This window comes from Papio anubis, chromosome 2 (assembly GCF_008728515.1).
Source record: "Papio anubis isolate 15944 chromosome 2, Panubis1.0, whole genome shotgun sequence".
Taxonomy (NCBI): domain Eukaryota; kingdom Metazoa; phylum Chordata; class Mammalia; order Primates; family Cercopithecidae; genus Papio; species Papio anubis.
This window is the reverse complement of record NC_044977.1, coordinates 55,719,006-55,738,393: the sequence shown is the minus strand read 5'-3', so window position 1 is coordinate 55,738,393 and position 19,388 is coordinate 55,719,006. Positions and strand designations below refer to the sequence as shown.

The 19,388-nt window shown below is 46.9% G+C and overlaps 1 protein-coding gene across 8 annotated transcripts in view; it reads right to left on the bottom strand.

The window, feature by feature from the left end:
* SRGAP3 (SLIT-ROBO Rho GTPase activating protein 3) overlaps nucleotides 1–19,388 on the bottom strand; it is a 315,323-nt gene that overhangs the window by 58,755 nt on the left and 237,180 nt on the right. For all 8 annotated transcript variants that reach the window (XR_643522.4, XM_021933198.2, XM_021933193.2 and 5 more), the window contains exons 6-10: nucleotides 15,815–15,943; nucleotides 13,818–14,039; nucleotides 11,817–11,918; nucleotides 8,646–8,843; nucleotides 3,059–3,143 (exon numbers count right to left, since the gene is read on the bottom strand). Coding sequence is in view for 7 of the 8 variants with exons in the window: in XM_021933198.2 (XP_021788890.1) it covers nucleotides 3,059–3,143; nucleotides 8,646–8,843; nucleotides 11,817–11,918; nucleotides 13,818–14,039; nucleotides 15,815–15,943 (736 nt within the window). In the remaining variant the exon portion in view is untranslated. The remainder of the gene's footprint in view (nucleotides 1–3,058; nucleotides 3,144–8,645; nucleotides 8,844–11,816; nucleotides 11,919–13,817; nucleotides 14,040–15,814; nucleotides 15,944–19,388) is intronic.

The window sequence follows — 19,388 nt, the reverse complement described above, 5'->3', positions numbered from 1 at the left end:
TCAGAGATGATGATAAACTGAGAATTCTCTGGCCAATAAAATGGCATAGCGATAGCCAAGGTGTGTGCTCTTGCTCCCAAGAAGCGCCAGCGACATCCTTTGTAACAGGGAATGCCATTTCCAAGCACCTGGAAGCTTTTTGACTTGTATGTCTGGGGTCAATCATGTTCTCAAATCCGCTTCTAAGTAAAGCGGACTCCAAAGACTTTGGGTTTCATCTAACTTGTAGTTTCCTTGAGCTATCCTGTCAAAAGAGTACAGCAGTCCCCACTTATCTGTGGGGAGTATGTTCCAAGACCCCCAGTGGATGTCTGAAACTGTGGATAGTACCAAATCCCACATGTCCTCTGTTTTTTCAATCTGATAACCAAGGCAGCTACTAAGTGGCCAGTGGGCGGGTACTGTATCCAGAGTGGATATGCAGGACAAAGGGAGGAGTCACATCCTGGCAAAGATGGAGCACGACGGCATAAGATTTCATCATGCTACTCAGAACAGCAAGAAATTTAAAACTTATGAATTGTTTATTTCGAGAATTTTCCATTTCATATTTTCAGGCTACAGATAACCACAAGCAACTGAAACCATGGAAAGCAAAACCACACGTAAAGGAGGGCTACTGTACTTTAGAGAAACTGAGGCACTAGACATGATACTACAAAATAGCCCTCATATGGCATAAAAAGGCCACTGATGCAGCTGTAACACTACCCTACTCTTAGAAGAGAATTCTACTGAATAGAAGAACCAAAACGCTCAGGAAAAGGTGAATCACCAGTTGACACTCAGAAGGATGAATTCGCTAAGACTCTGAGCTCTCTTTGGCCTGCTGAATTTTTTCTCTTCTTCCTTCACCCAGTGGGCAATTTCCAATTTATCATTTAGGTCAGTGCAAATTCTCCCCTTTCACCCAGTGCCCTGAGAATCTATATGTATCTTTATCGTGTAGTGGCTATATAAAAATGACTGGAGATTTGGTCTCGATTGATTCAGGTTCCATCTTTTTCAGTAATGCAGTAATTTATTAACTTCAGTTAATAACATGTGTCAGTATTCATTAATGCTGACAAATATAGTATACTAATGTAAAATGTTAATAAACATTAACTAGATGTGGAGTATATGAAACTAGATATGGAGTATATGAAAACTTTATACTATCTTCCCAACTTTTCTGTAGCTCTAAAACTGTTTTAAAATAGAACATTTACTTCAAAAAAAAAAAAAAAAAAACTTCTCTAGAACTGACCAGTCTATCAAGAGCCATCCAGTTGTCAAAGGAAGCACAGTGAGCCTTTCCACAGCCAGCTTACTAAAACACAGATTACAGAGATTCTTCCAGATGGCTTTTTCTTAGCTGCCCCTCTACTTCTGAAAACGCATTTTCCGGGAGTTTTTTTTTATTGCTAATCAGCTCAAAACTCAGAAGAGGGACTGGTAGAGCAATCTTAAGAGCAAGGCGTAGTTGAAGGCTAAATAAACTTGGAGGACCAAATGGACCAGGAGTTATGCCAACCAAAACTAAGTATGGTGATAATGATGATGATGATGACCATCATCATCATCATCATCATCATCATTTGAGTTGGGAATGGCGGCAATGAAAGCTGCCTTTGTCAGGTAAGGGCGATGGGAAGACAAAGCAAAGGGCCTCTTTATTCGTTAAAGCTCCACTGTGCTTCTGCGCCAAGAAGGCGTGGGCAGTCCACTGCACCAGACCCAGGATCTTATTTTTTAAAAGAAGATTAGTTTTCCAAATTCAGCATCTAATTTCAAAAATGCAAGTAGCCACCAACTCATATGGTCCTACCTTTTGTTACCTGGCTCATGAGGAACAGCCCCCTGACCTGTGCCTATAAATGCCGGCCCTCCTCTTTAATGCTAGTCTTAGAAGCTGCCCCCATGGCACCCACACCTTGAGCTCCACTCTTGGACTTTCTCCCTTTCTCCTCCATTCTCACTGTTTTTCTTCCCTTTTTGGTACCCACACTCCTCCACACCCCCTTTATCCCCGGCCTGATACTGAAATGTTGGGATGGGTAAAATTTAGAGGCAAAGAATGAAGAAAAAGCTCATTGCAACTAAGTCTTCCCCACTCCTATCCCCTAGTCAATGAGTTTTTAACAAATGTCTATCCCCATGTAACTCAAATCAGGATATGGAACATTTATTTCCATCAGCACCCAAAGTTTCCCCGCTCTTACTACCTAGAACACACAAAACGAATCTGGAGAGACAGAAATCAGATCAGAGTAGAGCATGGGGGGTTGACTGCAAAGGAGCACAAGGGAATTTTTGAGTGTAATTGAAAAGCTCTATCCCCTGATTTGGGTGGTGGTTACCCATGCAGATGCAAAGACCCTGGGGCAGGAACAAGCTTGGTGAGTCCTGAAGGGCAGAAATTTGCTCAGTGTGGCTGCAGCATAGTAAGGAAAGGGAGAATGACCGACGAGGTCAGGGAAGCAGGCAGAAGCTAAGTGCTATAAGGCCTCATGTGCCATGACAGCAGCTGGCATTTTATTCCAACTGCCACTGGAAGGCATTGAGTGGCTTTACGCCTGGTCATCAGGTCCCTCAAGGGCCAAACCCTGACTTACATGTATGGATTTTCCTTCTCTGGACCTAGAACCCTGGCCAGACACTCCAGTAGTATTCCTTGAAAACAGTGTCTGCTGAAAAACGTCAGTGCCGGCCTCTGAGGCCCTGGATTCCCACTCCCTACCTAATGGGTGCCCCTCTATCAGTTTGCCTTGGACTGTCCCTGCCAACCTAAACTAAGACTTGTGGTTGCCCTCCATTTTCTTTTTCTTTTTTTATTTACTTTTTCTTTCTATTCATCAAAAAGCAAGTCACGCCCTTTATTTTCTATAGCCAGATTGGACCCCCAAGGCATCTGTACTAAGGTGATTTTCCCAGCCTGCCCAGTCCTGGTCAGTCCAGGTTCATTCTGCCAGATGCCTGCTGTCTCAAGATTAAGCAGCTCAACACATCAGGGGGACACAGTGAAACCCAGTGGGGAACAGAGCACCTCCCAGAGGGCCTCCGCCACCTCACTCACCTTCGCCCAGGGTCTGCTTGAGTAAATCGTGCTTGGCCTGCAGCTTGGTGATGAGGTTACTGCCATTCACATATTCTTTAAATTTCTGTAAGACACAAGGCACAAAGAAGTTATAGATTGCAAGGCCGAGTAATGGGATATATGCCTCTGCAACTGACCTCTGGGACAGGGAAGCCGAAGAGAGATCATGTCACCCGCAGGGACCCTGGTGCAGGGAACAGAGAGGCCTCTGCATCTGCATCTTTGCTTTCCTCCATCTAGATCTTCAGCGCTGCCATGCCGTGGCCAGACCCTTGGAGGGCTCTAGGCCTTTCAGGTCAGGGGTTAGGAACATAAAGCAAGCCGGGGGAGAATGGGAGCAGTGAAAGCTGCCTTTGTCAGGTAAAGGCCACAAGGAGACAAAGCAAAGGGCCTCTTTCCTCATCAAAGCTCCACTGTGCTTCTGTGCCAAGAGCAATAAAAATGGGAACCATCCCAGGGGCCACGTGCAGCCGAGGCCAGAGAGCCCAGAGAGCTTTATCGGATCTGTCAGAGGGGCCTCGGAACAAGTCTTCCTTTCATCTGGCCCCGCTTTGAAGGAGGAAGGGCTTGCAGTCCCCTGAGAGGCTTTCCCATTAAAATAACCCAAATTGCAGTTGGTGATAGGATTTTCTTCTTTTTACAGATAAGAAAAATGAAGCTTGCACCAGGAAGTGATCTGTCCAAGTTCCCATGGAAAGTCAGCTGAGGGCCACACCCAGCCCCAACCTGCTTCCTAGTTCAGGGCCCTGGCCCAGTGCAGTGTACCTTAGAGCGGCACTGAAGGACAGAGAACAGGCCAGGATAGAAACACACCTACCTGCCTGAACTCAGCCTGGGCCTCAGCCACCTCTACACGGGTACCAGCTTCCCCTACCTGTACAGTCCCAGAGCCCCACTGGGCATGCCTCTGCTGCACGGCCAGCTGCTGGAGGGTGGACTCCACACCCAGCTCATCTCCGGCTCCCCAGTGCCTAAAGCTGTGACTGGCTTAGAGTAGGTGCTGAGAAATTTCACTGGATCCCTGCCCTCTTGAAGCTTATGTGGTGGAGTGGGGAGGGAGACAATAAATGAACAAAAAAGATAAGTAAAATACCACTTGGTCAGGTGGTGGTGAATGCTTTGGATAAAAAGAAATCAGAGCTGAGCATGGTGACTCACACCTGTAATTTCAGCTACTCAGGACGCTGAGGTGAGAGGATTGCTGGAGGCCAGAAGTTCAAGACCAGCCTGGGCAACATAGCAAGACCAAGTCTCTAAAAAAATAAGTTTAAAAAACTAGCTAGGCCTGGGGGCGTGTACTGTAGTGCCAGCTACTCAGGAGGCCAAGGTGAGAGAATCACTTGAGCCCAGGAGGTTGAGGCTGCAGTGAGCTATGTTCATGCCACTGCACTCCATTCTGAGCAACAGACTGAAACCCCATCTCTACAAAATATAAATAAATAAATAATAAATAAAATAAATAAAATAAAATGTGAACAGTGGATTAGAAGTCCAGGAAGACCTCACTGCAAAGTGGACATTTGAGCCAAGGCCTGAAGGAGGTGGAAAGGGGGCCACGTGGAGACCTGCAGGAAGGAGTTTTGTAAGCAAGGGGCATGATAATTGCAAGAGCTCTGATAATAAAGTCAAGGAGGTGGATGTGACTGCCCCAAATCTACCTGCTAGTTTCTCAAAGAGAAACCCACTCTATTGTCCCAGCCAGCACACTAAAAAAGGGGGCAGAGAAAAGTGAGTTGCAGAGGCTCAGACACCCCCAAGTCAACTGTAGAGGAGGGCCCCTAAGATCACCACCTTCCCATTGACCGCCATGGGAGAAAGACCCATTGGGGAGGGGGCTGACATATACACAAATACGACTGGGGTCACCTCATGCTGGACCACCTTGATGTTCTGGAATGAACGGGCTGGTGGGAGGTTGTGGTGTCCTCTCTCCTCTTCCATGGTCCTAGGCTCCCAGGACCTGGCCTAGTGGCCATTAAGAGTCACTCCCCTTTGTATCCGCAGAGCACCTGACAGTTTTCACATACGTATGTTTAAGCCTCATCACAATCTTGGACGGTAAATGGGGAAAGCATCATCAGGCCTGTTCTACCCAGAAGGAAACGGAAGCTCAGAGCTGTGGTCACTCACTGGGTGACCTCGGCAGATTATTGAGCATTTCTGGGCTTCCATGTCCTCCCCAGTGTGAACTGAGAGTAGACTCAGTGTTTCTCCAAGTGTGGGGCAGAGCGCCAGGGGCTCGTAACCAGCTGGGGAGACTGTCAACACGCAGATTCCTGTTCAAGAATACCTTGAGTCTAACCCCTTATTTGACACTGAAGGAGGAACCAGTGAGGCCCAGAAGTGTTCACAATTCCAGGTGCCCATCTTGGGAGAGTGGTGGTCTGAGAACCTACTTTTTTTTTTTTTTTTTAAGATAAGGTCTGGCTCTATTGCCCAGGCTGCAGTGCAGTGGCACAATCTTGGCTCATCGCAACCTCTGCCTCCCCGGCTCAAGCCATCCTCCCAAGTAGCTGGGACTACAGGCACACAGCAGCCCAAGTAGCTGGGACCTCAGCCTCCCAAGTAGCTGGGACTACAGCCACACACCACCATGGCCAGCTAATTTTTGTATTTCTTGTAGAGATGGGGTTTTGCCATGTTGCCCAGGCTGGTCGCGAGCTCACGAGCTCAAGTGATCTACCCACCTCGGTTCCCGAAGTGTTGGGATGACAGGCATGAGCCACCATGCCTGGCTGAGAACCTACATTTTTAACAAGCTTCCCAGATGGTTCAAATGCACACTTCAGTTTGGTAACTACTGTCTGAGAGGCTCTCTATAGATGCTTTCAAAAATAATGTCCTCTCATTTTATCTCCTATCCAAGAATTCCCCAAAAAAGCAGAGCTGAGGGGTAAGCTGATATTCTGTTCACCATGTCTCACTGCCCCAAGAAGTTGAAGATCTAGTCCCAAACACATAACACATGCCTTGACAGGTCATCCACTGGTTAGTGCAATTTACAGCCTGGGGCTTTGTAAACCATCTCTGTCTGCCTCATTTAAACTTCAACCATCTGAAGAATAACGAATGTCCACAAAATAAAGAATGCCATCAAATTGTATTGATGTTTGTATTTAAAGGATTATGATGTCCTTAAAAAGACCTAAAATAATGAGTCATGAGAAGGCATACTAGGAAACCACGCTAACAAACTAAATATTAAGAATAAACTATAACATCTTATGACCCTTAGTCATAGATACTGGAGAATCCTCCTAACTTCGAGTAGGCTGAACCCCTTTCTTGAATTCTGTTTCCCAGATTTCTTTGCTTCTACTGCGAAAGTGAATTAATATTCATGTGCATGTTGTAACCATAAATTCTCTTTGTGAACACAGTAGGCCCCATGGAAGTGGCGAATGCCAGCAATCAGCGTGGGCTGCTTCGCTAAGCTCTGCTTTGTTTTCTTCCTTGACAGGGTCAAAGGGTGTTGGAGAAAATGCAGTGTCTGTTGACTACTGGTTTTCGACCAGGGATTTGATAAAGCCAGTCATAAGATGGAGCTCGGTTAGAATTGGGTGGGTTTGTGATGGGTTAAATGACTACAGTCCAATCAATATTAGCCTCATTGCTTTTCTTTTTTCTTTTCTTTTTTTCTTTCTTTTTTTTTTTTTTTTTGAGACAGCCTCCCTCTGTCACTCAGCCTGGAGTGCAGTGGTGCAATCACAGTTCACCGCAGTCTCAACCTCCCAGGCTCAAGCAATCCTTCCACCTCACCCTCCTGAGTAGCTAGGACCACAGATATGGACCATGTCTAGCCTTTTTTTTTTTTTTCTTTGTAGAAATGGAGTCGTCCTATGTTGCCCAAGCTGGTCTCAAACTCCTGAGCTAAAGGGATCCTCCTACCTCGGCCTCCCAAAGTGCTATGATTATAGGCATGAGCCATGGCGCCTGGCCCTAGTTGCATATTTTTAACAACTCTGTCTTTGGCCCTGGCCTTGATATATCCATTAGTCTTTAAATTGATTAAACTTTGGAAGCCATGCTCACTGAATCTGCAGGTAACACAGGTTTGAGGAGACAGCATGTATGCTGAGTAACTGGATCAGGATGTTGACTAAAACCATGAATTGAATTCATCAAGAGGAAAACTAACTGGTGATAAACAGAAGACCTGCCCAAGACATCCCCTACAAAGCCTTAGGAAGAGTGAGGCCTGCTTAATGGTAGCATGCAGGGAAGAGAGCTATAACTGATATTAACTTAGCCTTAAAATAATAATAAAAGAATATGATCTTAGAACGTATGAATAGGAGCATAGTACCTGGTATAGAAGGGGTGAACATTTTGCTCAATTCATTTTTTTTTTTTTTTCTTTGAGACAGAGTCTCACTCTGTTTCCCAGGCTAGAGGCAGTGGCACAATCTTGGCTCACTGCAAACCCCGCTTCCCAGGTTCAAGCAATTCTCCTGCTTCAGCCTCCCGAGTAGCTGGGACTACAGGCACACACTACCACACCCAGCTAATTTTTTGTATTTTAGTAGAGACGGCTTTTCACCATGTTGCCCAGGCTGGTCTTGAACTCCTGAGCTCAGGCAATCCGCCCGCCTTGGCCTCCCAAAGAGCTGGGATTACAGGCGTGAGCCACCACGCCCAGCCAATTTTGCTCAATTCTGTGTTGGGCAGACCACTGCTTGGAGTCTCACCTTAGAAGAGGCATCAGCACATGGAACATGTTCAGGAGAGAGTCACTAGGATACTGAGGCTACTCAAAACAAAAGTTTGTAAGGCAGGACTGAAAGAATCAGATACATTTGGCCTGGAGAAATGAAATCCCAGTTCCGTGCAACCATGTGAAATACTGTCATGTAGAATTAGCCTCCACTCTGGGTGGCCCCAGAGAAGAGAACCAAGAAATCCCAGTGAGGTAGATTTTTGAAGATAGCAAAGATAAAGGAAAACATGATAATACTAAAAGCCAGGCACAATGCAAACAAAAGGGCTGTTTGGGGGAAAAGGGAGCTTTTAATCTTGGGAGCAAGCAGGCAGAGTCAGGATGGCCTCTGGGCAGGGATATGGCTGAACAGACTCAAGCATCCCATGGAAGATTTAAGGTCCCCTGTCCAAATGGAAGATAATTAACATGGGATTTTACATGAAGGGCAAGCAACTAAAGAGCAATTTGCTTGGATTCTTTAGGGTATTTTTTCCCAAAGCTCACACCTAAATTTAAGACAATTCAACATGATAATCTATATTCGTAATTTTAGGGTTGTTCCTTGGGACTTGCACCTGACTCTGTTAGCCATTTTCTTATCACCCCACTGAATAAAACTGTCTCGGTTTTTTCCTAGAGCAAGAAAATGTCAATAATCATCACCCAAGATCAATGCCAGTGCTACCCATTGGGAATTCACTTTCTGCATTTCAGAAAACCAAGCCAGGCAACTTAATTTTAAAAGCATAGTGGTGGAGTCTTAGGTCCATGTGGTTTCTCTGGTTCTCAGTAGCTTGGGTTGCTCCTGAAAAGTCACTGCCAGTGGGTTGACAGACACTGTGGTTCTGGGCCCAGGATGCCACTTACTGTAAAATAAAACATTTCTGTTTCCTGCTGGTTGGCTCTCCTCTTGGCAATGTTGATCTTGCTCATGTAGGTCTCAGAGGCAGCCGACTTGACAGACTCTGTTGATCGACTGTGTTGGAAGGCATCGGAGACATCAAAGTCCTCCACAGTCAGCATGTCCTGTAATGTCTGCATGGTGGCATCCAGGGTTTTCCTAACCTGGAGAAACACAGCAGATTGACAAAAATCCTGTATTTTCATACTGCTGTTGACCCTTAAAGTCCCTTTCCCAACTGTCGCTTTACTTCTTCCATGTAAAATCCCTAGGATATAGGCCGAACAAAAATAATCCTTCTCACTGTATTAATGTGGAAAACACAAATTAGTCACCAGCCCAAAATCACACTGCTGGCTGGGATGAGAAGCCAGGTTGCCCAATTTGAAGACATTCTATGTATGGCTCCTGACAGAGAGAACCTTGAGGAATGTTGCAACAAATGAGGAACCCAGGTTTCTAGGTTTGCTTCTCTTGGCCTAATTATGTAACTCCAAACCAGCTCCTCCAATGCAAGGTGGTCAGTTGAATAGAGACAACATTAGACATGCTCTAGTTCTCTTCATTCAGAGAAGGGTAGAGACAAAGCTGACAATGGTGGGCAGCCATTCTTCGTGAACAAACTCTCCAGGTATCTGCTATTGGACTCCTATCAAAAGCCCAGCTGAGAAAAGGAAAACTCCAGGAAGACACACATTGTTCAGTTAGGACTCCAGTTTTTCTTCTGGAATTTCATGGGACCACCAGAAGCCTGCATGAGCAGGGTCCACAGGCCCTGACCTTACAGCACCCCTTTGCTGAACTGGGCCTAAAGGGCAGATTCTTTGCTTTGGAGGCTGGTTCCAAAAATAGTACCTGGAAAAACTGCCTCCAATGTTTGTTATAAAATTATTGTCACTCAAAGCCTATTTCTTGTCACTCAGACCTCAGCTTAAATGTCACCTCCTGGTGACATCAGGCCCCCACCCGATATCTTCACTCAGTGTCTATTACTGTCTAATATTTTCCAAGCTCATTCATTTCTTGGCTTGTTTTTGTGTTTTGTAAATGAAAAATAAAATTCTAAGCCCCCAACCATCTGAATGGACCTCTCCTCTCGGTCAAGGGCATTCCAATGTTAACCTGAAAAACTAGTTCAGGCCATGATGGGAAGGGGGCGGCAAACCTACCTCATTATACCCTCCTCCTTTTTGGAATTACTGTTAGAACAGACTCTTTAAGTCTGATAGAAACGTTTACAGTCTATCCTCTGAAGCCTATTACCTGGAGGTTTCATCTCCATGATAAAACCTTGGTCTGCACAACCCCTTATCTTAACCCTTTCTTTAGACAATAACTTAACTGTTTCAACCAATCGCCAATCAGAAAATCTTTGAATCTGCCTATGACCTGAAAGCCCCTGCTTCCAGTTGTTCCACCTTTCCAGACCAAACCAAGTACATCTTACATGTATTGATTGATGCCTTACATCTTCCTAAAATGTATACAATCAAGTTGTGGCCCAACCACCTTGGGTACATGTTTTCAGTATCTCCTGAGGGCCATGTTACAGGCCATTGGTCACTCATATTTAGCTCAGAATAAATCTCTTCAAATATTTTACAGAGTTTGACTCTCTTTGTCAACAGTTTTAAGTATTATCTGTCTTTTCTCACTAGAATATTCCCTCCCGGAGAGGAGGTGCTATGTTGTGCTGTGTTCACTCACTTTATTCTCTATCTAGAACAATGTTTGGTACACAATATGCGCTCTATAAATACTTGAATAAATATTGTTGAATGAATACATGAATCAATTCTTCTTTCTAATGCAGCATGACAGGAAGCTCAGGTTCAAAATTAAGTCTATTCAAGCTCGTTAGCAGCTCATACAGAGGAACACTGGCTTCATTCTCCTTTCTTTGGCCCTGATTTCCAATTTAAATTCCATTAACATTATGATCCATATGCTATTCCGTGTAAACAATTTAAAATCCTTTGAGGGAAGATATAGGGCATAAATAAATAAAGAAAACACTCTGTTCATCTCTTGTCTCTTTCCAGGTTTGAAAAACAAATATATAATTTGTCTCCATACAACCTCCCCCTGGGGACTGCACTGATTTGCTATCATCCTGAGCTCCAATCTGTCTCACATTTGTCCTAGGTATGTCCTTTGTGGAGTTGAAAAGCAAAGTTGCCCTCTCTGCCCAGGATAGCACTCTTGAGATTTGAAGATCAGGACTGTGTCTTCCCACCTCCCCACTGTGACTGCACTTTCAAGAATAAACCTGCCCATGACCTCGAGTGTCACTCCCTCCATCCTGGTATCCTTTCTCCAGGGGCCTCCAGTTTGTTGACATCCTCCTTGGAGGAGGAGTCCAGGTTGGAAAAGGATGTTTCCCATCTGGCCTCTTCAGTCCACAGAATAGAGCCACTGCACTGGTATTTCCATCTGTACCCACTTGCTGAGAATCCTATGCCCCACAGCTGCAGAGGAGGGAGGCTGGGCCTGGTAAGACTGACCCGCTCCTTGGAGCTCAGAATCCATGTCACATTTAGTGTGCCCTGGGTTGTTTATTTCACTGTGTAATTTAAAATACCTACTGTTATCTCTAACGATAAAACAGAAATTCATTGCAGAAAATAGAAGAAAGCACAAAGAAGTAAACAGAAAGCACCTATCACCCCACAACCCAAACATAGCAACTAATAACATTTAAGCATTTCCCTCCAGTCTTTTTTCTATGCCTAGGAATATACACATGCTTTAGTTTACTGCAGTTATGGCAATACTGAACATACAGTCCTATTTCCTTTTGTGTTTTGTTTGTTTGTTTGTTTTGAGATGGAGCCTCACTCTGTCATCCAGGCTGGAGTGCAGTGGCGTGATCTCAGCTCACTGTAACCTCTGTCTCCCAGGTTCAAGCAATTCTCTTGCCTCAGCCCCCTGCCTTTTGTTTTTCTTCAATTTAACATCTTATAAGCATCCCCCAGGCTATTAATGATTCTTAGTGTGTGTGGTTTTAATGATTGTGTACTATTCCATCTTATAAGTGGAACTATCATTTCTTATGCATTCCGTGGTACAAGTGGACTCCTTGGGACAAGCCAGGCCTTCCAAAGGAAATCCCTTATAGGGCAGAGGGGCTCACTCACCTCCTCATTCTCTATCTTGAGGGTGGCCAGTCTGGACTGCAGCTGGTGATACCGCATGAGCAGTTCTGTCTGGACGGGCTGCTGAGCGCTGACCTGGCACACCTGCAGGAATAACAGCCACCATCTGTGGTTGCCCTGTGCCCTCCTCACCTGTGTGGAGCTAGGGCAGAGGAGTGGGGGTGCTACCATTAACATCCCAATCACAGTCCAGGAAACAGGCTCCGAAAGGTTGAGTGACCTACCCAAGGTCACAGAGCTCATAAGTGGCCATGGCAACCAATGCCAGATGAGAACCAGGGCCTTCCTACTCAAAGTCTGCCCTCTTGCCATTGCCAGGTGTGGCCTTTCAGTCATGATCTACATTTGGGAAGCAAGTGAAGGTTTACAAAGAGCCTTAACATAATCTTACTAAGCAAAATTAATTGGTTAATTTCAAGGCAAGAAGTTGTGGCAAGAAAGCAACCACCTAAGAGGAAAGTAGGAAAAACCCCAGATGGGAAACAATCCAAGGGCACACTCCCATTATGCACTTGAACAGTAAAGGCAGCTGTGAGACAATGCACTCTCACAGCTCAGAGCTCTTCATCCCCCAGCACTTGACTGGGTGAGGGCTGGAGGAGGGGAAGCACCTGAGAAATGCTGTTCTCCCTCCGCCTTTTATTTTATTTGAGAGACAGGATCCTACTCCTGTCACCCGGGGCTGAATGCAGTGGGGCAAATTGCGGCTCACTGCAACCTCCGCCCTCTCAGGTTACAAGCCGATTCTCCTGCCTCAGCAGCCCCAAGTAGGCACAGGACACAGGCACCTGCCATTTTAGCCAATTTTTTAACAGGGGACAGGGTTTCACCATGTTGGCCCAGACTAGTCTTGAATTCCTGGCTTCAAGTGATCCCACCTGCCTCGGCCTCCCCAAAGTGCCAGGGATTACAGGGGCGTGAGCCACCGCCCTCCACCTTTCATGTGGGACTCTAGTGTCACCTGCGGGTTAGGCTGCTGGCAGGCATGTGCACCTCACCCCTTCCAGGATCACAGCTAGGATCACAAGGGACAGTAGGGCGCTCTGGACAGTATTAGTTATTTGCCACTGACTGGGCAACCCAAAGTTTATGGTCACCAGTGGTCACCACGAGGCCCGCATTTTCAGGTCCAGGTGATGGATCAAAAGAGTTGGAGCTGATGGTAGAGGGATGGGGCAGGCACAGCAGTGCAGCCCTGCAGAAGCAAGTGGGCAGAGTCATGCAGAGGGTCTAGCAAATGCCATCCTCTCAGATGCCTCCTTGCCCCTCCCCTCCTAGCAGGTGCCACGGATGGCCCAGCTGAGCCTCACTGGGACCCAGACGCTGGCTGGGTCAGGGACACTGTTGGAGTGGGTTCCCCCAATGCCCAGAGGGAGCAGTGACACACATAAGCTCAGGCAACTATTTGCATAAGGGATTTTGTAAGCCTTGGGTAACTAGTAGGGCTGTGTTGGGGCCAGTCACAAGGGCCTTCTTCCCATTTGTTTTTCATTTGTTTGTTTGTTTGTTTTTTTCAGAATGTAACAAGGATCTGAGCAGTACAAGCACTGAAGGAAACTCGATTGTCTGGCATATCAAAGGCTTGCAGTGTTGGAGGAAGGGAGTGCCCTGGTGGAATGCACCGGCCTGAATGGCTGTGGTGAGGCTACAGTGAGGCCCAGGCTTCCCAGGGACCTCACCTGGCCATCTGGGGGAAGAACATGAGCCTGTGTGCAGACTGGGGCTCCCTTGGAGTCTTCTAGACATAGCTGGGAGGGGTTGTAAAGGAAGCCAAGGTGCTGCAATTCTGCATGGGGGGCACTTGAGACAGTAAGATTAGGGTATTAGTGGTAAACTCCTCGGCTGGGGAAGCCCATGAACCAGGAGCTTGACCCCAGGCCTCGGATAGAAACTTCCTGTATGTGCAACCTGGGCTGATGTTCTGGAGCACATGGGGGAACAGAGGGAGGCAGCCCCAAGCCCGGGCTCCAGGGGGAAGCCTACCTCATCCCCCATGTGGGGCTGGAACTCGAACTTGAGTGGAGGGCAGAAGACTTGATTGCACATGTCCATGACTGTGTGCTTGTCACTTCGGGAATCCAGGTTGTCCACTGCATTCTCGATGACATCCAGTCCCTCGTGGCGAGAAGTCTCCAGATTGTATTCAGCTGAGAGATAGGTCCGGAAGGTGCGGGCCAGGCTGGCATGAAAGCCCAAATCACAGCACTTGGGGAGAGGCAACAACAGAAGGTTACAGGTGAGAGCCAGGGTGTGGAGGGGTGGTCGCCGGCCACCACAATGACTTACAATTACCTCCCTTTCCACAGCTGAATCTTCCATCCCGGAGGCCCCAAGGCACTTTGGAATCTTACTGCACAAACCACACCACGGCCCTCAGCGGGAGTTGCGGTTGAGATTTGCGCAATAGCAGAACTAGGCTCCCTATATTCACCATCTTTCTCTTTTTTCTTTTTTCTTTTTTTCTTTTTTTTTTTTTTTGAGATGGAGTCTCGCTCTGTCACCCAGGCTGGAGTGCAATGGTGGGATCTCGGCTCACTGCAACCTCCGCCTTGCGGGTTCAAGCAATTCTCCTGCCTCAGCCTCCCGAGCAGCTGGGATTACAGGTACCCACCACCACTCCCAGCTAATTTTTGTATTTTTAAGAGACGGGGGTTTCACTGTGTTGGCCCAGTTGGTCTCGAACTCCGGACCTCATGATCCACCCGCCTCGGCCTCCCAAAGTTCACAAGCGTGAGCCACTGCTCCTGGCCCATCTTTCTCTTCTTTAGGGTGGTGTGCATGCATCCCCTCTGCCTGGAATACTCTTCTTTCAGAATTCAGTTTAGAGGTCACTTCCTCCAGGAAGGCTTCCTTGATGTTCTCCCCACTCAGAGTTGGTCAGGTGTTACTTCTCCAGGGGTCCACATTTCCCTCTACCTCCCTCACTGTGACCCCTGCCACTTAGTATCAAAATCATCTATCAACATGTCCTTGGTAAGGTGCGCTCCCCGAGGGCCAACCCACTGGCTCCTGCACCTCAAGTTCCAGACAACAGCACGTGCTCCATTAATATATGGTAAATGAATCAATAAAAGGGCTGAAAGGGCAAAAAGGAAAGTTGAAAAGTAGGAAAGAGGAAGGTCTGTCCTTGGGCCATTTGGGAGCTCCCTCTCCTTGCGATGTTGAGAATGGGTCTCCCTCTGGAGCCATGGGAAAAGCAGGAGCCCCCTGACTTCCCGACAGGATACACCAGGAAAAGAGCCCATCAACCAATACCGAGCCTTTACTAAGCATGGACAGGGCCAGCTCCCCCATCTGTGCAGGAAGGGGGACACGAGAGAAACAGTCCTGGCTCCTACTTAGATGACAAAGAAGCCCTCCCCAGCGCCTCCGCTCACAGTGTTCTTTCTCCCAGTCTGCTTGTCCCTGTGGCGTGTCCTGCACAGCTGGCACTTGGGAGTCAGTGTTCCATTCTCCATTTGCTTAAGCTGCCCGATTTCTCCCGAGATAACCTCCCCACACAAAGCTGATCTGCATAATTAAGTCTGCCTCATTCGCTACTTTCTTTCGCATGTATGTGTGTCTGGCTGAGTGGCCCTAGGGGCGCTAAACATATTACCAATAACATCTCCTTTACCACACTGGGAAATCCCCCAAGGCATGAACTGTGTATGGTTCACCCCTGAATCCCTCAAACCCAGCAAAGGACCTGGTGTCCAGGAAGGTACTTGGGAAGTTGGCACTGGATATACGACTGCCCAAGTCAACTGCACTGGGGCCACCAGAGGCCCATGTCCCACTCATGAAAATAGACACCACGAGGTAACACTCATTTTCCTGCTTCCAAACATTCACTGCCCCTCCCCTCCGGCAGCGCTCAAAAGACCCCTGGCTACCCCAGAATGTCAGCTAAAGACAAAGACCAGCCCCTCCTTCAGCCAGTGACGTGTGCCAGCCCAGATGTGGGCCCTGCTCAGTCCCAGACTCCCCAGGGAGCTCACATCGATCAGATCGGAGACGTCATGGATGTAGTATTTGCTTATAGCTGCGTTGGTGGCTGCCAGATTGAGCAAGTAGTCATTCCGGGCCTTTGTGCATTTCAGCTTGTTTTCAGAGTACTTGGCCTGCCTCTGGAAGAAGAAAAGAGTAGAAGTAAGAAAAGCCATTTAAGAGGACGGGATTTGTGACTTTTTTTTTTTTTTTTTTGAGACAGGGTGTTGCTGTGTCACCCAGGCTGGAGTGCAGTGGTGTGATCATAGCTCACTTGAGACTTAACTCCTGGACTCAAACAATCCTCCCACCTCAGCCTCCTGAATAGCTGGGACTATAGATGCATGCCATCACACCTGCCTAGTTTTTGTTTTTACAGTTTTTTGGAGAGAGTGGGGTCTCACTACGTTGCCCAGGCTGGTCTGGAACTCCCGGCCTCAAGCCATCCTCTCACCTCAGCTTCCCAAGTGTTGGGATTACAGGCATGAGCCATCATGCCCGGCCCAGTGATTTTTTTTTCTTTATAGTAACTTCCTGCCACCCAAGCCCTGCACAGACACATCTATGGAAGACCTCCAACTGCTAGATGAGTAAGGGTTGGACCTGGACTCAGGCAGCCCCTTTACATTGCACCTGCACAGCCGATGAGGACACTAGATAAGCAGCAGCCTCCGACTGTCCTTGCTAGGGTAGGGTGTAAATCAGATCCCTGGCCGGGAGCATTGGCCTGTAATCCCAACACTTTGGGAGGCCAAGGCAGGCATATCACCTGAGGTCAGGAAATCAAGACCAGCCTGGCCAACAGGGCAAAACCCTATCTCTACTAAAAATACAAAAATTAGCTGGGTGTGGTGGCCCACAGCTGTAGTCCCAGCTACTTGGGAGGCTGGGGTAGGAGAATCACTTGAACCCAGGAGGCAGAGGTTGCAGTATGCGGAGATTGCACCACTGCACTCCAGGTCTAAGTGACAGAAGGAGACTCCGTCTCAATCAATCAATCAATAAATGAGACCCCTACCCAGCAACCTCCAGTGACGAACCAAACTGTTGCTCGCGCCTGAGAAGCCCTCCATGGCCTGGTCCCATCCACTTCTCAAGCTCTACCTTCCCCCATGCTCCCCCTCACTTGCTCAGCCTCCTTGATTCATCCTTTAAGACGGCAAGTTCATTCCTATCTCAAGGCCCTCAGACTCATGGTTCCCTCAGCCTTGGCCTAAGGTTTTGAGGCCAGATTGGCCTTCAATAACAAGCTCATCTACCTCTCCCACTCCCTCTGCCCACCCCTGCCCGACTCTTTTCTTTATAAGCACTTCCACCACCTGAAATTGTTGTTTTTTGTTTTTTTTTTTCCTACCCTTTCATTTATTTGTTGATTGTCAGTGACCTCCCATTAGAATATAAGTGGGGTTAGGGACTTGATCTACCTTGTTCATTGCTAGATCTGGAGCGCCCAGAACTGTCCCTGCACAGGGTAGGTATTCAGTCATTTTCAGTGACTGGAGGACAGGAGGGAGGAGGATGACTGGATGGGAGCGGTGGGGAGAGGCGGGGTGAGGTAGCCAGAGCGGCCCATCTCAGCTGGGACCCAAATGCCTCCCAGGGAGCTGCTCCTGTCTGGGCCAGCCTGGGAATGGAGCAGGAAAGAGTAAGCGGGCTGCAGAGCTGTCCCCTGCTCCTTGCAGACTGATGAGTCCCATTGCTGCGTAAAAGTCAGGTCTCTGTAAATAAATGGTTTTCCTCCTTCGCCTAGACATTCTTACACCTTCCTATCCCACAGTGAGTTCTCAACCTTTTAATTCTCTTCAGAGATCTCTAACTTTTCTCCAGGGTCCTGGCAGTTACATCCTACACCAGCCATGGACCCGAGCCCCATAGAGAGTTTTGATATTCTTGGCCTATTTCCAGTGGCCCACTATGACCATGACCCTGAGACCATGTTTAGCCCTTCATAGACTCATAAAATGTTATACCTAGGAAGGATGTTAAAGGTATTTTCGTTAAACTCATCTATTTTATAGACAAGGAAATGAGAACTGGAGAGAAGTGGCTTGCCCAAGAGCCAAGTAGCTAATCGAACTAAAAATAAAACTCTGAACTAAAAATCAGCCTCCAGACTTCCAGTCAGCACTCACTCTACTTCTCTGTTTCTCCCTGTGTTGTAGTCCTATCATTCCCTGCTTGGTTATTTTATTTTATTTTTATTTATTTTTACTATATTCACAGAGTCATACAACCATTATCATTATCTAACTTTAGAATATTTTCATCATCCCAGAAAGAAACCCTGCACCTATTCATAGTTACTTCCCATTTTCCTCTTCCTTAGCCCCTGGAAACCAATCATCTATTTTCTATTTCTATAGATTTGTCTATGATGGACATTTCATAAATGTAATTGTACAATATGTGGCCTTTCGTGACTGACTTCTTTCATTTAGCACACTGTTTTCAAGGTTCATTCATGTTGCAGTGTGCGTCAGTACTTCATTCCTTTTCGTGGCTGAATAATATTCCATCACATGGATATGCCACATTTTATTTTATTCAACCATTCATCAGCAGATGAACATCTGAGTCATTTCCATCTTTTGGCTATTATGAATAGTACTGCTATTCATGTACAAGTCTTTGAATGGACATATGTTTTTATTTTTCTTGGGTGGATACCTAGGAATAAAATTGTTGAGTCACATGGTAACTTAGCCTATGTTTAACATTTAGATTGCTTTCCAAAGTGATAGAATCATTGTACATTCCCTCTAGTAGTGTGTGAAGATTCCAATTTCTCCACATTCTTACCAATACTTCCTATAGTCTGCCTTTTTTTTTTTTTTTCTTTTTTTGACAGAGTCTTGCTCTATTACCCAGGCTGGAGTGTGGTGGCACAATCTCGTGAGCCTTCCGGGTTCACGCCATTCTCCTGCCTCAGCCTCCTGAGTAGCTGGGACTACAGGCACCCCCCACCGCGCCTGGGTAATTTTTTGTATTTTTAGTAGAGACGGGGTTTCACCTTGTTAGCCAGGATGGTCTCAATCTCCTGACCTTGTGATCCGCCCGCCTTGGCCTCCCAAAGTGCTGGGACTACAGGCATGAGCCACCACGCCCGGTCCTAGTCTGCCTTTTTAATTCTAGCTACCCTTGTGGGTGTGAAGTGGCATTTCATTGAGTTTGATTTGCATTTCCTTAATCATGAATGATAGAGATGATCTTTTTTTTTTTTTTTTTGAGACAAGGTCTCACTCTGTTGCCCAGGCTGGAGTGCAGTGATGTGATCATGGCTCACTGCCACCTCGACCTCCCTCAGGTAATCCTCCTACCTCAGCCTCCCAAGTAGCTAGGACTACAGGCACATGACACCACACCTGCCTAATTTTTCTATTTTTTGTAGCGATGGGGTTCTGCCATATTGCCCAACCTGGTCTCGAACTCCTGAGCTCAAACAATCTGCCCACCTTGGCCTCCCAAAGTGTTAGGATTAGAGGAGTGAAGCACCATGCCTGGCCCAGTCTTTTCACGTCCTTTTTGGCCACTCATACATGTTTTTTTAAGAGCAACATCTATTCAAATTCTTCGCCTTTTTTTTTT